An 18593-nucleotide genomic window follows, 5' to 3' on the forward strand; every position below is an offset into this window, starting at 1 on the left:
TGGGGGAAGGAAAAGGGAGACAACCCACCCACAAAAACACATTCTTCTTCCCACAACTGACACTTCTTAAAGGCAAAGTTAAGACATCTTCATCCAAACAAGTGAGAAAAGAGATCACAAGTAATTATGTTACATCTCCTTGAGTACACATACTATTCCCGCCATCTAGACTTCCTGCATCTAGACTAGAAGACTTCCCAAGATGACAAAACATTATTTTCCACAAGCAACAGGTTTGTGATCTGCATTTCTCAAAAGAACTCAGCAGGAAGTGAACTGTTCAGATCAGGGACAAAACATTACTTACTTCATTTTTTCAGCTAGGTTTTCAGTATTTTCACGGATTGCATGGGATAACTGGGACACTGGGTTCAGCATCAGGTTGTCAAAGATTACCTAAAATATAAAAGAAGTTGGATAGAAAAATATTTTAGTAAAACTAGCATAAAAATTGGTCATTTTTAGACTAAAGCATCTCCATCAAAACACCTTTGTCTACAGGGATGATACATGAAGTTTAAGGGAGATAAGAAGGAGTGTCACTTTATTGCATCACTTTTGCAAAAAGATAAATATTAACCCGTTCAGAGCGTTGTCTAGAAAAGCATATGAAAAAGCAGAACTGTAACTATTTAAACATTTCTTCTACTAAACAAGAAGAAAGAAAAAAAAAAAGAAAAAAGGGAGCTGGTTGTGCCAAGGCACTCAGCCCGAGGCAGAGACTCATCACAAGGACCAGTTTCTGCTGCTGCTGCTCCGCGGCATGGCCATAAAAGAAAACAAGGAGCTCTTACTGACTAGGAAAAAAATATTCTCATACCAAGATTTCCAACTGCTAAACCACTGCTGCTTCACGTTTCAAAACACTGAACCTTTTCTATTTTTCTTTTTTTTTTAAAAAAAAAAAAACACACACAGTGCAATAGCTTAGATGGGTTCTGATGTTGTGAATGTCTTCCCCAAATAACTCGGGTTGTAGTGGAGTTTTATATAAGAAAGGAAAACTCCAGTCAACTCTGGTTATAAGGGTGATTCTGTTCCTTCTTTCTTTTCTTTTTCTTTTTTAAACTCTTTACTTCTACCATTGCAGCTACAAGTCAGGGCTCTTAAAAAGTGCACTTCCTCTGGCAGCTTACAAAGAGCAGATGCACATACTGCAGCTTACAGCAATATTACACACACTTATAAAGCAAGGAAAAAAGTGCCTGCCTCCTCACGGTTTCTTGTCCTTGTTTTTCTTGAGGGATCCTCTTCTCTATTATCATTCATATTTTGATCAAAATCCTTCAGGTCTACTGATCCCGGAGGCACTTTCTGGTAGTTCAGACTTGCTTCTGGAATGTGCTGCACCAACTTGGAAATAATGAGGAATGAGTCATTAAAAATTAGTAAGGACGGAGGCACACAGGCAGTCACTGCAGGTATTACAGATTTTCAGGCAAGCCCCAGAGGGGCACTGATTCATTTAAGTCTTGTTCAGACAGGTGTGGTTTCCTAAGCAAATCATCAGACCCCAGTCCTGTAAACATCTATCCACTGGAGTCATTCCACAAAACTCAGTGGGGCTATTTATAATTTTCAGAGTTTGCCTGCTAGTTGAAGAGTACATCTTTGTCTTTTCTGAATTTAGATTAAAACTCAGAAAGGTCATTATTTCCCATATCTTTTTTTTAAATATAATCAAGCTAAAAGATCAGCGTAACTTTAAAGTGACATTAAAATTAAGCAGAAACCATTCAGTAACACATGGAAGAGATGAAAATGCAATACAAAACCACCGACAATGCAAATAATAGACAAAACAGAGGAGACAGGACAACCACTTTGTTGGGGTTAACTGACAGATATAAACTTTAGAAGAGGGCAAGGAAAGGAACAGCAACAAGACGGAGACATAAAATAATGGGATGGAAAGTGCACCTGAGATGGATATGCCAGCCGAAAAGATCTACGAGCAATCTGTGTTAAAACAGAAACAAAGAGATCAATGCCCTGAGCGAGGGTGACAGCAGGTATCAAAGAACACGAGTGTGGTTATCTGGGGGGACATTCCCACAGCGGCACCCGGGCACCCCCCGCATGCACCGAACAGGGGGGACTCCAGGCACCAACCAGCCCTGCAGCTCCCCGGGCGCTCTGCATGCTGCTGGGTAAACCCCAACAGCAGCACACAGCTCTCGAGGGCAAAATCGGGAGGAAACCGAGGGCCCTGCCAGGGCCAGGCTGCCCAACGCGCTCGGGTTATCAACAGGCAGGAGGCACGAGACTTGGCACTGCAGGGGCGCAACGGCCAAAGTGTTTACGTGGTCTTTAGCTTCCTTTTTTAAGCATCGTTTTGTGGACTGCTGAAGCGATTAGTAAGTTAGGCTGATTGCAGTGGTGGAAAAGGTGTGAGAAGTGAACGGTAACCAGGAGATATTCCTATGGTCTGGAAGTTCTCAGCACAACCAGTGAAAAACTGTAAGAGCAGCATCGCTTCCATCATGACCAAGGTTTTAACACATGGCTCAATCCATTCTCATCCTTTTTGTTCTGTCACCCCTGAAGCATCTCCTCTCATCATACCAACAGTCAAACTAAGTACCTTACACAGCATTTAAGAAATCTAATTCAGATTGCAAGCTTTTGGTATATCATCTTAAAAAACACAAGAGAAAAAAAGACCAAACCAGAAGAATGCCAGAACACAGGTGACTATTCACAACAGCTGATTTCAGTTTGACTGCTCACCTTTGCAGAAAACTTGATCCTGGAAAACCTACACATTCCAAACCCAAAGCATCCCAAAGCAACCCATGACTTCGGGAAATAGCAGTCACGAAGGGTTTATTTTACCCTTGCTGAACACCTTTTGTTTTGTATTCAGTTCAGGCTTCCAAGAATCTGTATTATTATATACTACACAGCTGAGGGCTCAAAAAAAAAAAAAAAAAAAAAGAACACCCTGAACATGCACTAAGGAACTTAAAACCTCCCTGGTTAACATCCAAGCCAACACTGGACCTGAACGGACAAAACATAAAGAGCAAGGCATTAATTTAAGGCTCTGTCTTAACTTCTAAGAGCACACAGAGCATTTTAATTCCATTATAAAGCTTGGCTAAAAATTAAAAGAAGTTTGTTCTGGATGAAAAATGCCATACTGCATACCGGTTCAAAGTGAAACTTATTGCTCAAAAGTGATTCCAGTATCAGTTCTGTTCTGCGATTTTTTCACTTTCACAGAATACAAACAAATATTTAGTAGTAAAGAAAAAAATTAAAATAATCAAGAGTTAAAAAGAATGGCATGCAATGCTGCGTGTACCAGAGCTGTGTAAGGGAGATGGTCACACACAGCAAACATTGCTTATTTCTACATTTATTGTAAGTAAGCTAAATTTTATCAGACATTCCTATTACATTACTACAGCAGATGCTTCTCATCACTATGCCCTTATTAGAGTACTTTAATATAACCTTCTTTAATAAAGACTCATAAAATTCACAGTGCTTAGCATCACACCCCATGATCTTTAGAGATTTCCTAGGGGATTTCCCTTCACTGGGCTAAAACAACCCTTGTAACAGGGATCCAGCAAGCAGTGCCAGACAGGAAATAATAATAAAGAACAGGAGCTTCTCTCAGCACTGCCAACCTGGGCGAGTGACACCGTCCCCACCGTGGAGACAGGGCCTTGGAGCGGATGAACCACACTCACATCTACCATTCCTCCTACTGCCTGGGAGTATTATTCCCTGTTCCTTATTCCCTGGTCTGCAGTCCAGCCTTATGGCTCCTGATCTGTGGTGGGCACTGTCTGGAGCTGTGCACAGAGAAAAACACAGCCTGGCAATTCTGGTAACCCACTCAGTTCCACTACCATGCTCTTTGAATCCATCATTTTCACAAAGTGAGAGCACCCTCAGACATGTGTTTTTTAAACTATCTTTCCCCTGCATTGCCTAAAGGAGAAATATCTAACAGCAGGGAGCATCTCTCTTCATAGCTTGACTTGTGGTTGCACTCCAAAAAAAATAGTATGTGCCCTGCTCTGCTAGCAGGAAGCTGATGCTGAGCCTGGTCATTACCAAAAGTGCCAGAGCTTAATTTGCAACTAAAGCAGAGTAGATTTGTCACAATAACTGCTCAAGATGAATAACAAAAAAAGGCAGCCTTGCAGGTGTGGGAACAAAACCCTATCTCAGCGCCTGGAGCTGTTGTGAAACACTTGTGTACCCCAGGCTGAAACAAAACCAAACCGCCCCAGGGCAAAAACCCTCCCTGAAAAGGCCACAGCTGACTATGGTTTAACACATGGACAGCCACAAGCACCTGCTCCTCTGGAAATATCCCTGAACTTCTGCTCTACACCTTCAATAAGGAGCACATTAAAGTCACAGGGCCTCCAAACACTCTTGATTCAATCTGTTTTGGACAGGTCAGTTCTCCATCACAGAGAACAGAAAGCCAGTAAATAAAAGAGTATAAATAGTTCAGCATTAGCAGCTGGAGCCCACAGGTGACCTTGCATCTTATTTTGAGCTGCTAATGTCTGTTGGCCCCTGGGCTGCTGTGCTGGGTAAGCACAGAAATCACCTTCCCTCTCCAATGCAGCTAAACTGTGTTACAGTTTGGGAGGAAGCCACGGCTCATCCGAAGGGTGGGAGGACTGAATTTCTTCTACAGCCACAATGACACCTGCACTCTAGGAAATAGCTAATTCCCTTCATCCTGGCCCATCAACATGCAGATGGAGGGAAGTGAATCAAGAAACGCCCGTGCAACGAAGGACAGAGCACAAGCCCAAAATACAAGTCGAAAACACCCAGTCAGCACCTTGGCTTGGCAAGCGAGACTCTCCCGAAAGCCCTCGCTGTGCTACCAGCACAGCATGCCACCCCATGCCTTTCCTTACATAGAGACTTCAGGGACCAAGGTCTGATTAGAGCCCCCCTAGCCCTGGGGAGACAAACACTTTGACCCTATTTTGGTCCCACTGCTTCTTGGAGACGTAGCAAGGATGCTGCAAACAAGCCAGGCCTGCCCTGATACCCACACAGCCATGCTAAGGAAAAGGCTGCTCCCACCTCTTGCAAGGCTGCTTAGGGCACAGGGGAGGCAAAATAAACAGCACTGCAGTCCACCTTCCTGCTGTGAGTGTTTGGGATCTTTGGGGAGGCAGGGGAAGGTGTTTGCTTAACCCTGCAGTAACTGGGGATGCTCTCCCTGGGCCTGCCCCTGCAGCCCGGCCCCACGCGCTTGCTGGCATTCAGAGGCTGAGATTTCTGCCGTGAGATCTTACCTCTTCCCTCGCCGAGATGGTGGAAGCAGGAGTGTTGGGCACCGAGCTGAGGGAGGTGCTTGGCCCCGTCCCCGACGAACTCTGCGAGTCGCCGTCTCCAGCAACGTCGTGAATCTCTCGAGCAAGGATGGCCACATCCTTCACCAAGGTCTGGCTTAATCTGAAGCACAGAGCATGCGGGAGAGCCATAAAGACACATCCTACAATGACCCTTATATTAATGAATTAAAAATGGAGAAGATTCAAAGTAATGATTTGAAAAAGAGCAAATTCTCCACACTACCAGGAAATATTGGAGACAGCCCATAAAGAAACTTTTCTTGATTTTTTTCCCCCACCCATTTTTTTTTCCCTCCTGTATTAAATAGAACATGGCCACATTATCTTTTGGGGACCTTTTTTTTCCCTCCTCCCTTAGAAAGGGTATACACAGAAAATCAGATTCACAAAACCATAGGCATTTCTCCACTGTGGGAAGTACACGGTACACAACCAAAAAGCTAGAGCTCACCTAAGAACATCAATAATTTTTTTCTTTATTAATTCATAAAACTGTAAACACTCTAGTGTTTACACTACTGAAGACCTAGTTTTCAGAAACTGGGTCTTGAAACTTCAAGTTGATTAAAATATTTTGTCCTACTTGTAGATTTTGAAAACCTACTTTTTAAGCTGTGCTAGCAATAAAAAACCTCCAAAACAAATCTCAGAATAACTGCTGTGATAATTTTAAAGAAATGGTCCTGGAAAAGAAGGCTGACTTTTAGTCCAGCTGACTAGCTTCAGCTGTAGACACTTCCTTCTTTAATTGGAGGAAAAAAAACACACACACAAAGGGAAAAAAAAAAAGTAATGTAGTAAAACTGTGAGTTCATCAAAACGTATTCTCGGAAAGGGAACGGGTTATTGCACTAATTACGAAGTATTTTGAACTGCCTGTCTAAGGTGCCCCCGTCTGTGCTGCTTCCAGCTGTAGCTGCCACCAAGCACACCAAACGCACGCTCAAACCATTCGCTGCCTGTAAACAAGTGGCATTTTCACTTTTAGCCCCCACTGCTTTAAACCACTCCCAGTTAATTCGGGAGCAGCAAGGCGAATCAGAGCTGCAATCACGGAGCCGACTGCTCGCCCGGGTTCTGCAACGTGCCAGACAAATCTGATGCAATCCCTTATTTTTAGCTCCCGCGCCCTGGCGCGCTCTCCGCTGCCGGGGCCGCCCGTGCTCCCCGCCACGCACGCTCCACGCAGCACCCGTAACGCAGCTTTGCTCCAAGGCTGCTGTATGTTCTAGCAGCCTGCAAGCAACGCTTGGGAAAGAGAAGCCCTTTTGTGACTAGCAGAGCAAGTGATACCTGCAACGTGCAGACACTGACCAGCAGCAACCAGAAGTCAGCTTCTTACACTGGAAAATACCTTGTGTACGGCCAGCACAATAGAAGACCTGTGTTTCTGGAAAGCTGGCGTTACACAGATGGCATATTAGAGCTGTCGGATCTCAAACGCCACCCTTTTAAAAAGAAGGATTCTTCTTCTTTGCTGCTTAAGTCCTCCAAGCAACCACAAATACACCATAGGTCCTGTACCCACAGACCTCAAGCAAAGCAATGACTTGTTAACACACAGGGTTCAGACAGATTTTTCATGTTTGGATTCAGCTGTACCAATCAAAGAGGTTCTTGCCCTGAAGCTCTGATTTACTGCTCTCTCACTGGCTTCTGGCAGAGCAGCTTCAACAGTTGATATAGTCATCTAACCCAGCTGATTTTATCTGAAGGCTGTTAAGGACAGTTCCATGCACAGTAACTTCCCGTAGAATGTGATGCGACAAGCAGATATGGACAGTAACATCTTTTAACAGACTTAGCAGGGCTAGAAGAAGGTATTTGTCCATGAGTCCAACTGGAGAAACAAAGACACGACCCAATTTCCTTGCACTTAGCATATTCTAGAGAGAAGGTACCACCAGCACTGCCTGGCATGGGCTAGAAAGCTTCACGAAACCCCTTCAAGCCTGAAGATACTGATGTTCAGAGGGAGTGGGCAAAAACACAAAAATAAGAGAGAATACCTTTCTTTCCACATCCGGGTTTGATTTGAACACTGTGAAAAACAACCCATTTTCAGCGCATGGGTTGATGCACCAAGCCCCACCTCACCTGGCTATTTCTGCTATCTCTGCAGTTTGTGCAATGAAGTTGTAGGGATCCGGATGATCATCAAAGTCTTCATCATCATCTGTTTCTCTGCTGTTGTGTTTCTGCTTGCTCAAGCCAGGACCACGTATCCTTGGTGTCTGTGTGGCTGTTGAAGTATGGGAGCGTTTGTGTTTAGGGGAGCTGTGATTTGAGCCATATTCTTCCTCCGAAGTAGAAGTGTAATCTGAACCCTGTGGTCGCCGCCTTGATGCTTATAAAAAATGAATTGGTTTCAGACCAAGGAAAGTGGCAAAGAATAACTACAAAAGGGCAAAAAGGTAACACAACACTAGCCCAAGAATACAAAGAAAGGAGAGTTTCTGTGCAGATTTTAGGTTAAGCAACACATTTGTCAGAGTTTATCTCAAACCTAAACCATGGCTCTGCCATTCACTATACAAATTTGAAATGAGAAACTCCAATGGAAAAGTAGAATGATTTTTATCAATCTAATCTATTAAATTATCACACTTAGCTTTCCATGCACAGAAGCTCTGCATATAAGAAGAACACATTTCAGACTCCTCATAGTACCCACAGAAGTCCTTTTCTAAAGAGAGCCCATTTTTCAAGCCTGCAGACCCCTTACCAGTTAGCTGCAAGTACAAGCAAAAGGAATATTTTTCTGAGTGAAGCAGAGACTGTGGTGCTTGGCTTTACTTGCAGGAGCCCTCACACTCATGTTCTCCTCCTGCCTCACAAGTCATCTTTAATGATATTCCACAGGAAAGCAAGGGGAGGCTACCCAGGTATCCCAGCGCGTCCTCACTGTATGGGAAGCACTGGGATACCCAAACAGCAAATGCTGTATTTGAAAACTGGGCTCCCAGAGTTTGCTATCTCACTGCGGATATTGCTTCATTCCTTCCATCCTTTCCTACAGAAAGGAGAGCTACCCAACACAGAAGCAGTCAAGTTATTTAAAATTATGATACTTCACTGTGTTACTAAGATTATCGTAACGCTAAGCCCCTGCAAGTGAATTAAGCCAGCATCATAAATCACACAAATAAAAATACTGAATTTGGAATAAAAGATATGGATAATTACCATATAGAGAAGATACTATTCCTAGACATTATTAGCTCTGCTACAGCTGTTTAAAAGATCTTGTCTCAAGATTTAAAAATATACATGCAGAAGAAAAACGTTGGCTCATATTCCAGCTGCAAAATACACACGACACATACTTTATATGTATGTGTGTGTGTATATAAATGTATATATGTACATATATACACACACATATATAGATACACATACATATAACACTATATAATACAGTATAATATATATATAATAATATATGTTATATATTAATAATATATATTATACAATACTAGGGTTTAGAATAAAGAGGTCATCTTGTCACTGAACAGGAATTTTAAATTAAGAGCCTGATCTCCCACTCCTGTATGCCAAGAGAAACCACAATAGTCATTCAAATTACACTGGGTAAAAAAATCATGTACATTTAGGAGTAGGGGAAGACAGGCCCTTAGCTTTCAAAATTGGTAACTTGGATTATTTTGACATTATAAGCATGTTTCCCATAAAGTCACTTCAGATCATCTGACAATCCACTGGCATTTCTTGTCTCCTGGCCAGATACTTCATTCTGTTCCTGTGTTAGCAAGATTATCTTTCTCCTACTGTGACAGTTGGAAACTATGTGGTTAGCTAAATGTTTTAAGACATCCTTGAATAAATTTGGCCACATCTGCCTCCCTAGACACAAGGTCTGAAGATCAGTATTTTCACTGACTATTGCATCATGCTCATAAATGTCTTAATAGCACAGTGCCTTAATTAAGTTTATCCAAGTTCCACTTTTGACGTAGGAAGGGGGTTCTAGTAGTTCATTCACAGTGTCTGCAATGTCAGTAGAGGAACATGCACCACACACTAGCTAGAGGACAACGAAGCACTAAATACACTAGCCCATCTACATCTTGTACAGGGTCCAGAATCCACTCAAGGAATTAGGAGGTTAGTATTTTAAGAGAAACTAATTCAAAGAAAGGATTAGCATCTGCTGCAGCAACTACGCACATGGGAAGGTGTTAGTACCTTGCTACAAAGCTCTGGAAATCAAAAACCAATTCATTTAAAACAAGAACTGGCCAACTTTTATTATTTTCCCCAGATTATTTAAAGTTTCTGGTCCGATAACAGGGAGGTGGGAACAGTACCTCCTGTCTGGAAATTTCTGACCACATTATTGCTTTGGATTTTCTATCGCTTAATAAGAAAAAGTAATAGCAGCATGATCTCAGACAAGGCAAGAGGAGAGACTATACATGTTCTTTTAGCTTATTCACATTGCGATTTACATGCATATACCAATATGTAAGAAAAAAAAAAAAGAGAAATTGGATGAGCTAAAACAATCCAAATTAAGACAAGCAGCAAGTAACATTTTTAGCATGCAATAAAAATGAATTGCGCCAGAAGGATAAACATTTCAAGTAGGAAAATAATTTTTCACTTTTGTAATTTATTATTTCAAGTATGAAAGTATATGAAAAGGACACTTCCGGTATTCTAGGACCCTTTATAAAAATCACCAATCAGCTGAAAATTGTTTCTATCCCAAGAGGCCTGTGAAAATCTGCCAAAGGAGTTCTTCCCATTCCCTTAACCCTCCTGCCATTCCTAAAAACCCAAACAGATACAATTGGCCTGGTAGGTCAAGGAGCCAGAGCAGACTAGCCCAAAGGTATTAACCATGCCCTGGGCAGTGTCTGATTTCCAATAACTTACTAGAGCTGTCAGGTTGTCCCCATCTCTTAAATAGATTGTTTCATTTTATTTGTATTTTAAACTTGATATCTTGGACATCAGCTATCATCAATACCAATGCAAGTTTTCTTGACGTAAATTGAGTCTTAAAAGTCAAGAGAAAAGTAGAACAGAATTGTAGCACTGGAAAAGAACAAATTCTACTTTTGTAACAAAAACAGTTAATATTCTTGAGCCAAAATGTAATTGCTTGCCCCTAAAAAACAGAGGCACCAAAAAAGCTGAGAAAAACAGATATTTGCAATATCCTTGCAGACAGCTCAATAACATCTCACTGGTGTTCTGCTTTCTCCAAACACCACTGCCCATGAAACATCCGCCATGATTTTCTGCAAACCTCTTGTATTAATGCAGACTCTTCCCTCCCTCCCACCCCGGTGTCTCCTTGCCCGTTTCCATTTCATACTTGCCAGCGCAGCACTTGGATTCCTGAGACATCAATCCTTGGCAATCCTGCGCAGCCTATAAATTAGAAACGGGGCAAGACGGAGGGAACATAAAGCACAGCCACTTACTGGAAGAGGAGGAATACTTGACGCTGCTGGAGCGGGTTCTGCTGAACGGCTGCTTCGCCGAGGCGGCCGCTGCCGTTTTCCTCGCTGCGGCTCTGACCTCCGAAATCCCCGTTTTCCGGTAGGCTTCCACGCTGCGCCCCGAAAAGCCCGTCCTCGGCTGCGCCGTCTCGGAGTCACTCGGCACCGTAAACGAACCGGCCCGTTTCCTCGGCATGGCGAGGATGTCGAGCCGGGAGAGCTTCTTAGTCTCCGTGGATTGCTTGGACCCTGTGGCCGCTTCGGCGTTGGAGGTTGTTTTCTCGGTGTCGGCACACTCGTTGTCCGAAGCGTCGCCCAGCCGGGCGCGACGCAGCTTGGAGGCCCTCGTGGGCCGCGGGGTGGACAAGCTGTTGGAGCGGGTGAGGACTTGCTGGATCTTCTGCACATTCGATGTTGTTTTGCTCTGATCCTCTTTAGCAGCCTGAGCGAAAGGTTTCCTTCTCGGAACCGGTCTGGCTACTGAGTGCTCCTGGTCAGAGGCCACCGCCTCGGGGACCGGCAGGTAGGGCAGGCTCGAGCTTCTCTCATCGTCTGTAAAATCGAGGGACCCTCGAGCCCCGGCACTGCGCTTCATTTGGAAGCGTTTGGTTGCCTCTACTCGGCTTGCTGCCTCCGGCACCTGTGTCTTCCGCTTTTCCGTCAACCTGTCCCGAGCGCTGGGCTGCCCGCACTGGTCCTGGATGGATGGCGTGGAGGAAGATTTCTCCTTCTGCAAACTGGCAACCGCTTTGCGTTTCGGGGCACTTGTGGGGACGTTTTTGCCACTCACCAGGCTGACTGTGCTGGCTGTGTCCACATCAGAGTCCCCAGACAAGGAGTCCTCCAGCTGACCAGCAGTATCCGAGGACTCCAGCTGTTGGCTTTGACCAAGTAACTTGGCTTCCAGGGCTGCCAAGGCAGTTTCAGTGTCCTTGAGGAGAAGATGAGTGTCCTGACCGAAGTCCATACGGGTTGACCGAACAGCCTCTAAATCTTTAAGCAGAGGGTGACTTGAAATATGTGGAAGTTTATTTTGAGGAACGGCACTGCTTGATTTATCTTTGGTAAAACTTTCCTGTCTAACAAAAGATGATGTTTCCTTCCCTGCCATGTTTTCCTGGTCTTGAGGAAGATTCTGATGAAGCGAAATAACCATTTTTCCTGCTGCATTAATGTAAGCGTTAACATCTTTGACCGGTGGCTTTCCAGAAATAGGTGCAACAGCAGCCTTGAAGGAAAACTCCTGCTCCTTGCCTTCTTTGTCTGCTCGAGCACAGGACATGCTCAAAGAGAGCTTGGAAGGGATCCCCACATCGTTGCTGTCATCACCAATGTAGAAGGAAGCAGCAACTGGCTCACTTACAGCTCTCATATTTGAGACCCGGGGGGCTCCTGGCTGCCGGCTCTCAATTTTTGCATCTTCCCCCATCTGCTCTAGTATTTTATTGTTCTCTTTATATTTCCTGCCTTTTTCTGTACTGAAGCCATCATCAGATCTGCTGGCATCGCTGAGGCTATCTGGATCCAAGTCTTCTTGGATGAAGAGCCGGCCGTTGGGATCGCCGTAGGCTTCCACGCAGTGATCCTTTACGATGCTTCTCTTGGTAACCTCGGTGTAGGACTCCTGACAAATCACAACCGTCGGAGTGGGGCTGTCTGATTTATCGCTTGGTGGGAGTTGGGGAAGAAGGCGCCTTGTTCTCGAGGGCACAATGTTCTCTGGTTCCCCAGGTTTTGGGGCTGCGCCACTTTCTGAAGAGAGTTAAACAGACATTCATCAAGTGTTGTACAACGATATATTACTTATTCAATAAAGACTTGATCTTGCAAAGTGTGAGTCCACGAAAGCATTTATACAGCACATGCTTAAAATTAAGCTTGTGTTTAGTATGAACACCAACAGGATCAAGCCTTTGCTATGTCTCTGCAGGTTTATCAGCGCATATGCTTAAGATAATGGTATTTAATCCCTTTGCAGGATCATTGTCCTCAGCACCTTCCATCTGAAATCCTGCCTTGACAGTCTCATGTGATCTACTCTTCAATACAATTAAACACATTTAGAGACTATGCTATCAGTCTGCCAGCATCAATTTACCACAGATCAGACCACAGGAAAGAGATAAAGACCCATCAGCCAAACCATCATAGAGATGCAATACTCTACATACTGTAGCCCATTTCACTAAATGGATGACATTTTCCACAGCATGAGTTCTTGTATGATCATATCCCACAGCAGAGTCTCAGGAGAAACACTCAACAATGAAGAAATTTTGAACTAGAGCTCGCTGCCCCATCGTGGGCAGACTTGTTGTAAGGACACTCTCCACAAAAAGAGTGTTTTTATCTCCCATGTCACTGGTCAGGACTTTGTATATGCTGTCACATATAATTACCAGGACAATTAGTTATTTAACTAAGGTAACATTTCAAATGCTCTGGAAGTCAGATTCTTGCACAGGGTGAAAACTGCAGAAGTAATGTCTGAAACAAAGATTCTTTCATCTTTTACTGAGTTAATTTATTTACTGAATTTATAGTTGCTGCTAGTAATGACAAATATTTTCTACAAAAAAAGAGGAGGGGATTCAACAACAACAAAAAAGGGTTTCTACAGGACTTGGGGAGTTTGGAAGCTGCTTTCCTAGCTGCGATGTGGGCCTGACCTCCGCTCACTTCCTCACTCTCCTTCACACCCAGGTTTCTATGCCGATTTCTGCACTTCACACCTACTAGCAGACCCCAAAACTGCCTAAAATCCTCAGCACAGCCAGACACGACAGAAGCACACAAACACCCCGCTAGCAAGTGCCAGTCAGCAACTTTTTCCAAGACAACTTGCAAAAGGCTTTTTTTTCCTGGCATCATAATGCAGTCTAAAGAATCACACAAGGCAAATCAATTCCCAAGGCCCTTACGATCTTTCTGCTTCCCACTGGCACTTTAGTCATGTCAAATGCAGAGCTGAAGAACTTCTTAGATGAGTCTGAAATGCAAACCAGAGACTCTCTCCATTTTTGTTTAGGATTCATGTCTCATACTCCTCCACTAAGAATTTACTCTGTCCTTCCCACTCCCAAGTACATTAGCTAAAATGGAAAACAAGCTACAGACAGACACATCCCTCTTTTCATAACAGTTTAGTTTAGATTCACCAGCCTTCAAAAGGTAACATTTGGATGAGACTTACCTGTACCACCGTCACCCTGCCCAGAAACAGATCCAGAGTCAGAGTAACTGTCTGCAAGGCTTGCCCACCTAGACACCCACTTCTGACTCCCTTGAGATGCCGCTGACATCTACAACAAATTGAGGGAGGCAGCTTTATAAAGTCAGTTTTTGAAGCACATCAAAACTTCACCACCTAAACTCTTCTCATACAATCATCACTCAGTCTCCTCAAAATGGAAATCAGTTCATGCACCACATTCCCTCCAGACAAAAAACCCACCTACACTTCCACCACCCCATCAAATCCACCGGGACTGCTCGTACCTGCGTTTCTGCCTGAGACCCACTCATAGTTTTGGAGGCAAATGCCTGAAGCAAGGGCGACTTCTGACTAGTGCCATTTTCACTGATTAGATGCTGATGAGAACCAGAGTCGTCTTTTTCACCTTTTATTACTGGTCTAAAGGCTGAAGATATTCTGGAAAACTCAGGTGACTCGAGAACACCAAAAACCTGAAAGGGTCGTTGCACAGGAAAGATTAAAAAAGTATTAGCTCAAAATCCAAATTCATAAAGCGTTAATGTCACATGCAAAGTCTGATCTCAAATACCAAGAGACACATGCTAATCCTCCCATAAAAACGAAATAAATCACTATTCTCTGCTACTCCTTAGTAGCAAAAACACATATACATAGACCCATCACACCCACCTTTTCTTCCTCCCTTGTCATTTCAGTGAGCTGCCTTTAATAGCAGTAACTTTCATAGACGGAAGCCCTGAGAAATTGAGGATGATTGTCATTAAAGTGCTCTGCCAGCTAATTAGTTAATTCATGGAGAATTAAAAAAAAGAAATCCATCCTGGTTAGTGGGCTGACAAAGGGAACACTGTTTTGCCATGTAAAGACCTGGGAAAGGATTCACCTCTGAAGCAGCTGAGTGTTTGAGCTAGCTGGCTAGATCCCCTCTGGAGATAAACAGGCTCTGCTACAGGCATGAACACAACCCATGCCTCAGGAGGGCTCCTTTGGCTTCCTTGACAAAAAAAAAAGTTCAGAGAAGGTGCTACCACAGAAGGTACTTAGATTCAGGCAGAGGTGGCCACTCCAGAGTCCACTCTCACTTTTACTACGTGATGAGATGTGCATGTGTGGCAGAGGACAGCGGAGTCACTGCAAAATGCCAGCAAAGCTGAAATTATTGCTCTACTTCGACAGAGAAACTGAGGTGCAGTTATAAGTTATTTCCCAAGTAGTAGGTCTACATGCCACCAAGTCTACGGCAGAATCAGGGGCTGAACTCAGTCTGCTTGCCTATCAAGGCTATCTCCACTCCTCAGAAATAGTGTTTTTGTGCTATCTTCTCTTATTCTCCCATCAGAGCAATCTAGCTTTGGCTTAAACACAAAGATGACCCTGCCCTGCAAGCTTCCGATCATGTCTCAAATAAGATGCCAAGAACAAGTGTAATAAATAAATGAAAGAAGCCTGATCTGTGTGCGCCACCCACACAGCTCTAAAGCCATATTCAATTAAGGCTTCCTTTAAAGCTCACCCTCCTTCCTACACTCCACTAAGTCTTCATAGCAACTTGCCAGTTCCCTTTTCATAATAAACAGATGAAAGTTAAACCTGAAAGTCATCCAAATTCGGTTTGCCTTGGGGTTGTTTAGTCGAGTGGGTATTTTTTAGCCTCTCCCACATCTATTTTTTAGGTTATTGTTCACTTCACTAAATACAAACGAGTATAGATCCCTCTAGGGTTGCCTCTGCCCCAGACCACTCCCTTTGCTATCTGGACTAGCTGCCACTTGCCCTGTCAGCCAGCCCTACCTTTCTAACAAAGCAAAGCCAAACACAGAACCACCTACCTCTACCGGCTTGTGAACGATAAAGAAAAGGAGCCCTTGGCCTGCGTTTCCTTGGGCCTAGCACAGGATGCAGCTCCCGTTTGGAGTGTTGGCAGGAGCTGTGAGCAGTCCTACAGAGCACAGCTGCTCCCTTTCACGGCTCTCGACAGGATCAGCCCAATCTTTATCCCAAGTTTCCTGTTGCCTTTCCCTCTAACATATAGCAAGCCTTGAGCTTTTACACACAAATCCTACTTTGGTAGCAAAGCAGCCTTTTTTTTTTTTTTTTTTTTTTGCTGTGGGGTTACCTTGCCTGCTTGCACTTGGTGGAGTTTTTATTTGGTTATGGGTCTTTTTTGTTTGTTTATACCTTCACATCCATCCTTAACATAAATCAGCCTGGACACTTTCCCATTCCTAAACATATAGCCCCCCTGCATCCAAATCAAAAGGGTGAAGGCCTTGATGGCAACCGCTAGTGAAGCTGTGCCCTCAGCACAAGCTGCAGAAACCCAAGCCTTCAGTCCTCAACTTGCTGGCCAGCTCAGAAAAGTGGCACTTACCTGATCTATCATTTTTCGTGCTTCCTCCACCTCTTTATCCTGTGACTCTGTCTCGATGGTGTACGTCCCCGTCTCACTCACGCTGTCTTCCTCATCGTTCCTCCTGGCCTGGGCTGACTTGACCTCGGGAGGTGGAGCAGTGGCAGATTCTGGTTCTGATGATATAACCACCCGGGGAGCTACGGGCATGGGCAGAGGTACTGGTTTCTCAGCACTTGGCTTCCCGGACTGAGCAGTCTCCCGCAAATACTCAGCCATAAAATCCTGAGCCATTTTAGACTTCCTCCCAACGCTGCCGTAAGTTTTGGTTGATGATTTGGAAGCGGAGGAGGAGGAAGAGTTGATCCTATCCTCAGTCTTCTCCCTCTTGAAGGAACCAGTTCTTTGCGTCCCAGAGGAGCTGTTAGCCGGTTTGCCCGCCTGACCCCCAAGGTGGGATGAGGGCGCTGCATTTCCCGGCTTCTCCGTGGGCAACGCGCCCTTGCGCTTCTCAACCTTGGCCTTCAGCCCCGGATCGGTGTCGCTCTGGGAGGAGTGAGCGCTGTGCGTGAAGGACTGCGACCGCTTCTTCCGTGGCGTGTCCTCAAAGAACTCGATGACAAAGGCCTGCTTGTTGTGGAGCATCTCGTGGGGGTCGCGTCTCATCTGGCGCTGCAGCCGCGTTTGCTCTGCGGCGCGTTCGCTGCCCGTCGTGGTCTCCTTCTCCGCCTTGGGCGCCACAGGGTCTTCGGAGTCGCTCTGCGTCCCGTCCTCGTGCCTATTGCCTGGAAATAAGTTGCACAGATCTGATTTTCATGTTCTCAGTTGCTGTGGCCCCGTCACTAACTTGCAGCTGAAATTTATTTATTTTTAGTTAAAAGATATTTCTACTGTGCTATAAGGACAGTGTCAGATCAGGTGAAAAGAGGAGAGGCATGCCATGATCTCACCTTTCACAACCGACTGGCTACCAACTTCTTAAAAACAACTTCAGAAATTATTTTAACCTTACGGGGTTTTGGTTTTTTAACAGTGATTATTTTAGACATCTGATGTCTTGTTTCTTTCTTATCATTTAAATAAAAATAAAGACATTATTTTGGTGTTCTGCTCAATTACTCCAATCTAGGAGCACCTCGTTATGTGCATTTCGTTTTAGAGTAGAAAATTCCCTTGTAGAACTAGAGTAAAAAAAAAAACTGCATTGCATCCCAAGGAACCAAATCCCCATGATGAAAAAGTTAAATGATCAATGCACCCATTTTATCCCCTTCTAAAAGAGGGCATAAAACAACAGAAAAGTGAACTTGCAAGATTCTTTATTTTTTTCTGAGGATTTAAGTTACATCATAACACCCCAAGAGTCACAACATCCTATCATCAGCTGAGCAAAAGGTTAAATAATTACTCAGAGTTAACTAAAAATAAGCTTGAGCTTATTTTCACTTATGTTAGAGACAAACATTTTCATAACCTTTGCTTTGCATCAGTGATGCTCTGCCCCTTAAGATCTTAGCTCAGGTCTTTCAGAAAGAGAGCCAGTTAAAGTAAAACAAACAGAAAAACAAACCTTTTTTTGGAGAAGGAAACAGGTGTGAAGGCACACAACACGACTCAGCCAACGACTGGGAACCTGTCATCGGGAGAACGGGGAAAGAGGTCTCTGCGCTCTAGACTGTAACATGCAGCAATATATACTGGCTAAAATACCACGTGTTTGAAAGGGGAACTGCTCAAACCTACTTTGCAAGTTCTCCAGACACAGGAGTGAAGACCATTTATTACCTTGAGTTAGCTGTGAAAGGTGAGAATTTAATACAAGAACCATTCAAACCCGGGAGTCAGGCCTCTGAAGAGTTTCCTAACACCTTCCTGAAGAAAGCCAGCAGACTTTGCATTGCGCCCTGAAGGTTGATAAGTCCCATCCTTGCACGGGCAAGTTCTTAAAGAGTCATGGCTGAGAGCTCTCCTGGATGTAAAATGGTGAGGATGCAAGGAAAAGGACCCGCTGTGCCTACAAATGTCCCTGCAGACCACCATGTCCTTCCCAAAGAGTTGGGACACAACTCTCTAGTCTGGACACCAGGCTTTACGTTTGCCGTGTTGTTCCAAGCGAACAAACGTTACTAAAGAACCGCCATGGTGGTTGTCTCTGTATTCCTGAAGACACAAAGTTGGTTGGCAGCCAACTAGGGCCTCTAAGACATCTT

The 18593-nt window shown here is 44.2% G+C and overlaps 1 protein-coding gene across 1 annotated transcript in view; it reads right to left on the reverse strand.

Annotated features, from left to right (window-relative positions):
• The window catches only part of CEP170B (centrosomal protein 170B), a 51797-nt gene that overhangs the window by 4639 nt on the left and 28565 nt on the right, over positions 1-18593 (reverse strand). Inside the window, exons 8-17 of the mRNA XM_088539616.1 lie at positions 17954-18016; positions 16405-17168; positions 14315-14503; positions 14010-14118; positions 10799-12568; positions 7443-7692; positions 5286-5445; positions 1921-1959; positions 1210-1353; positions 308-396 (exon numbers count right to left, since the gene is read on the reverse strand). Of these exons, the coding sequence (XP_088395742.1) occupies positions 308-396; positions 1210-1353; positions 1921-1959; positions 5286-5445; positions 7443-7692; positions 10799-12568; positions 14010-14118; positions 14315-14503; positions 16405-17168; positions 17954-18016 (3577 nt within the window). The remainder of the gene's footprint in view (positions 1-307; positions 397-1209; positions 1354-1920; positions 1960-5285; positions 5446-7442; positions 7693-10798; positions 12569-14009; positions 14119-14314; positions 14504-16404; positions 17169-17953; positions 18017-18593) is intronic.

Source organism: Tinamus guttatus, unplaced genomic scaffold, assembly GCF_059628265.1.
Source record: "Tinamus guttatus ecotype Peru unplaced genomic scaffold, ASM5962826v1 Tinamus_guttatus_pri_ptg000048l, whole genome shotgun sequence".
Lineage (NCBI taxonomy): Eukaryota > Metazoa > Chordata > Aves > Tinamiformes > Tinamidae > Tinamus > Tinamus guttatus.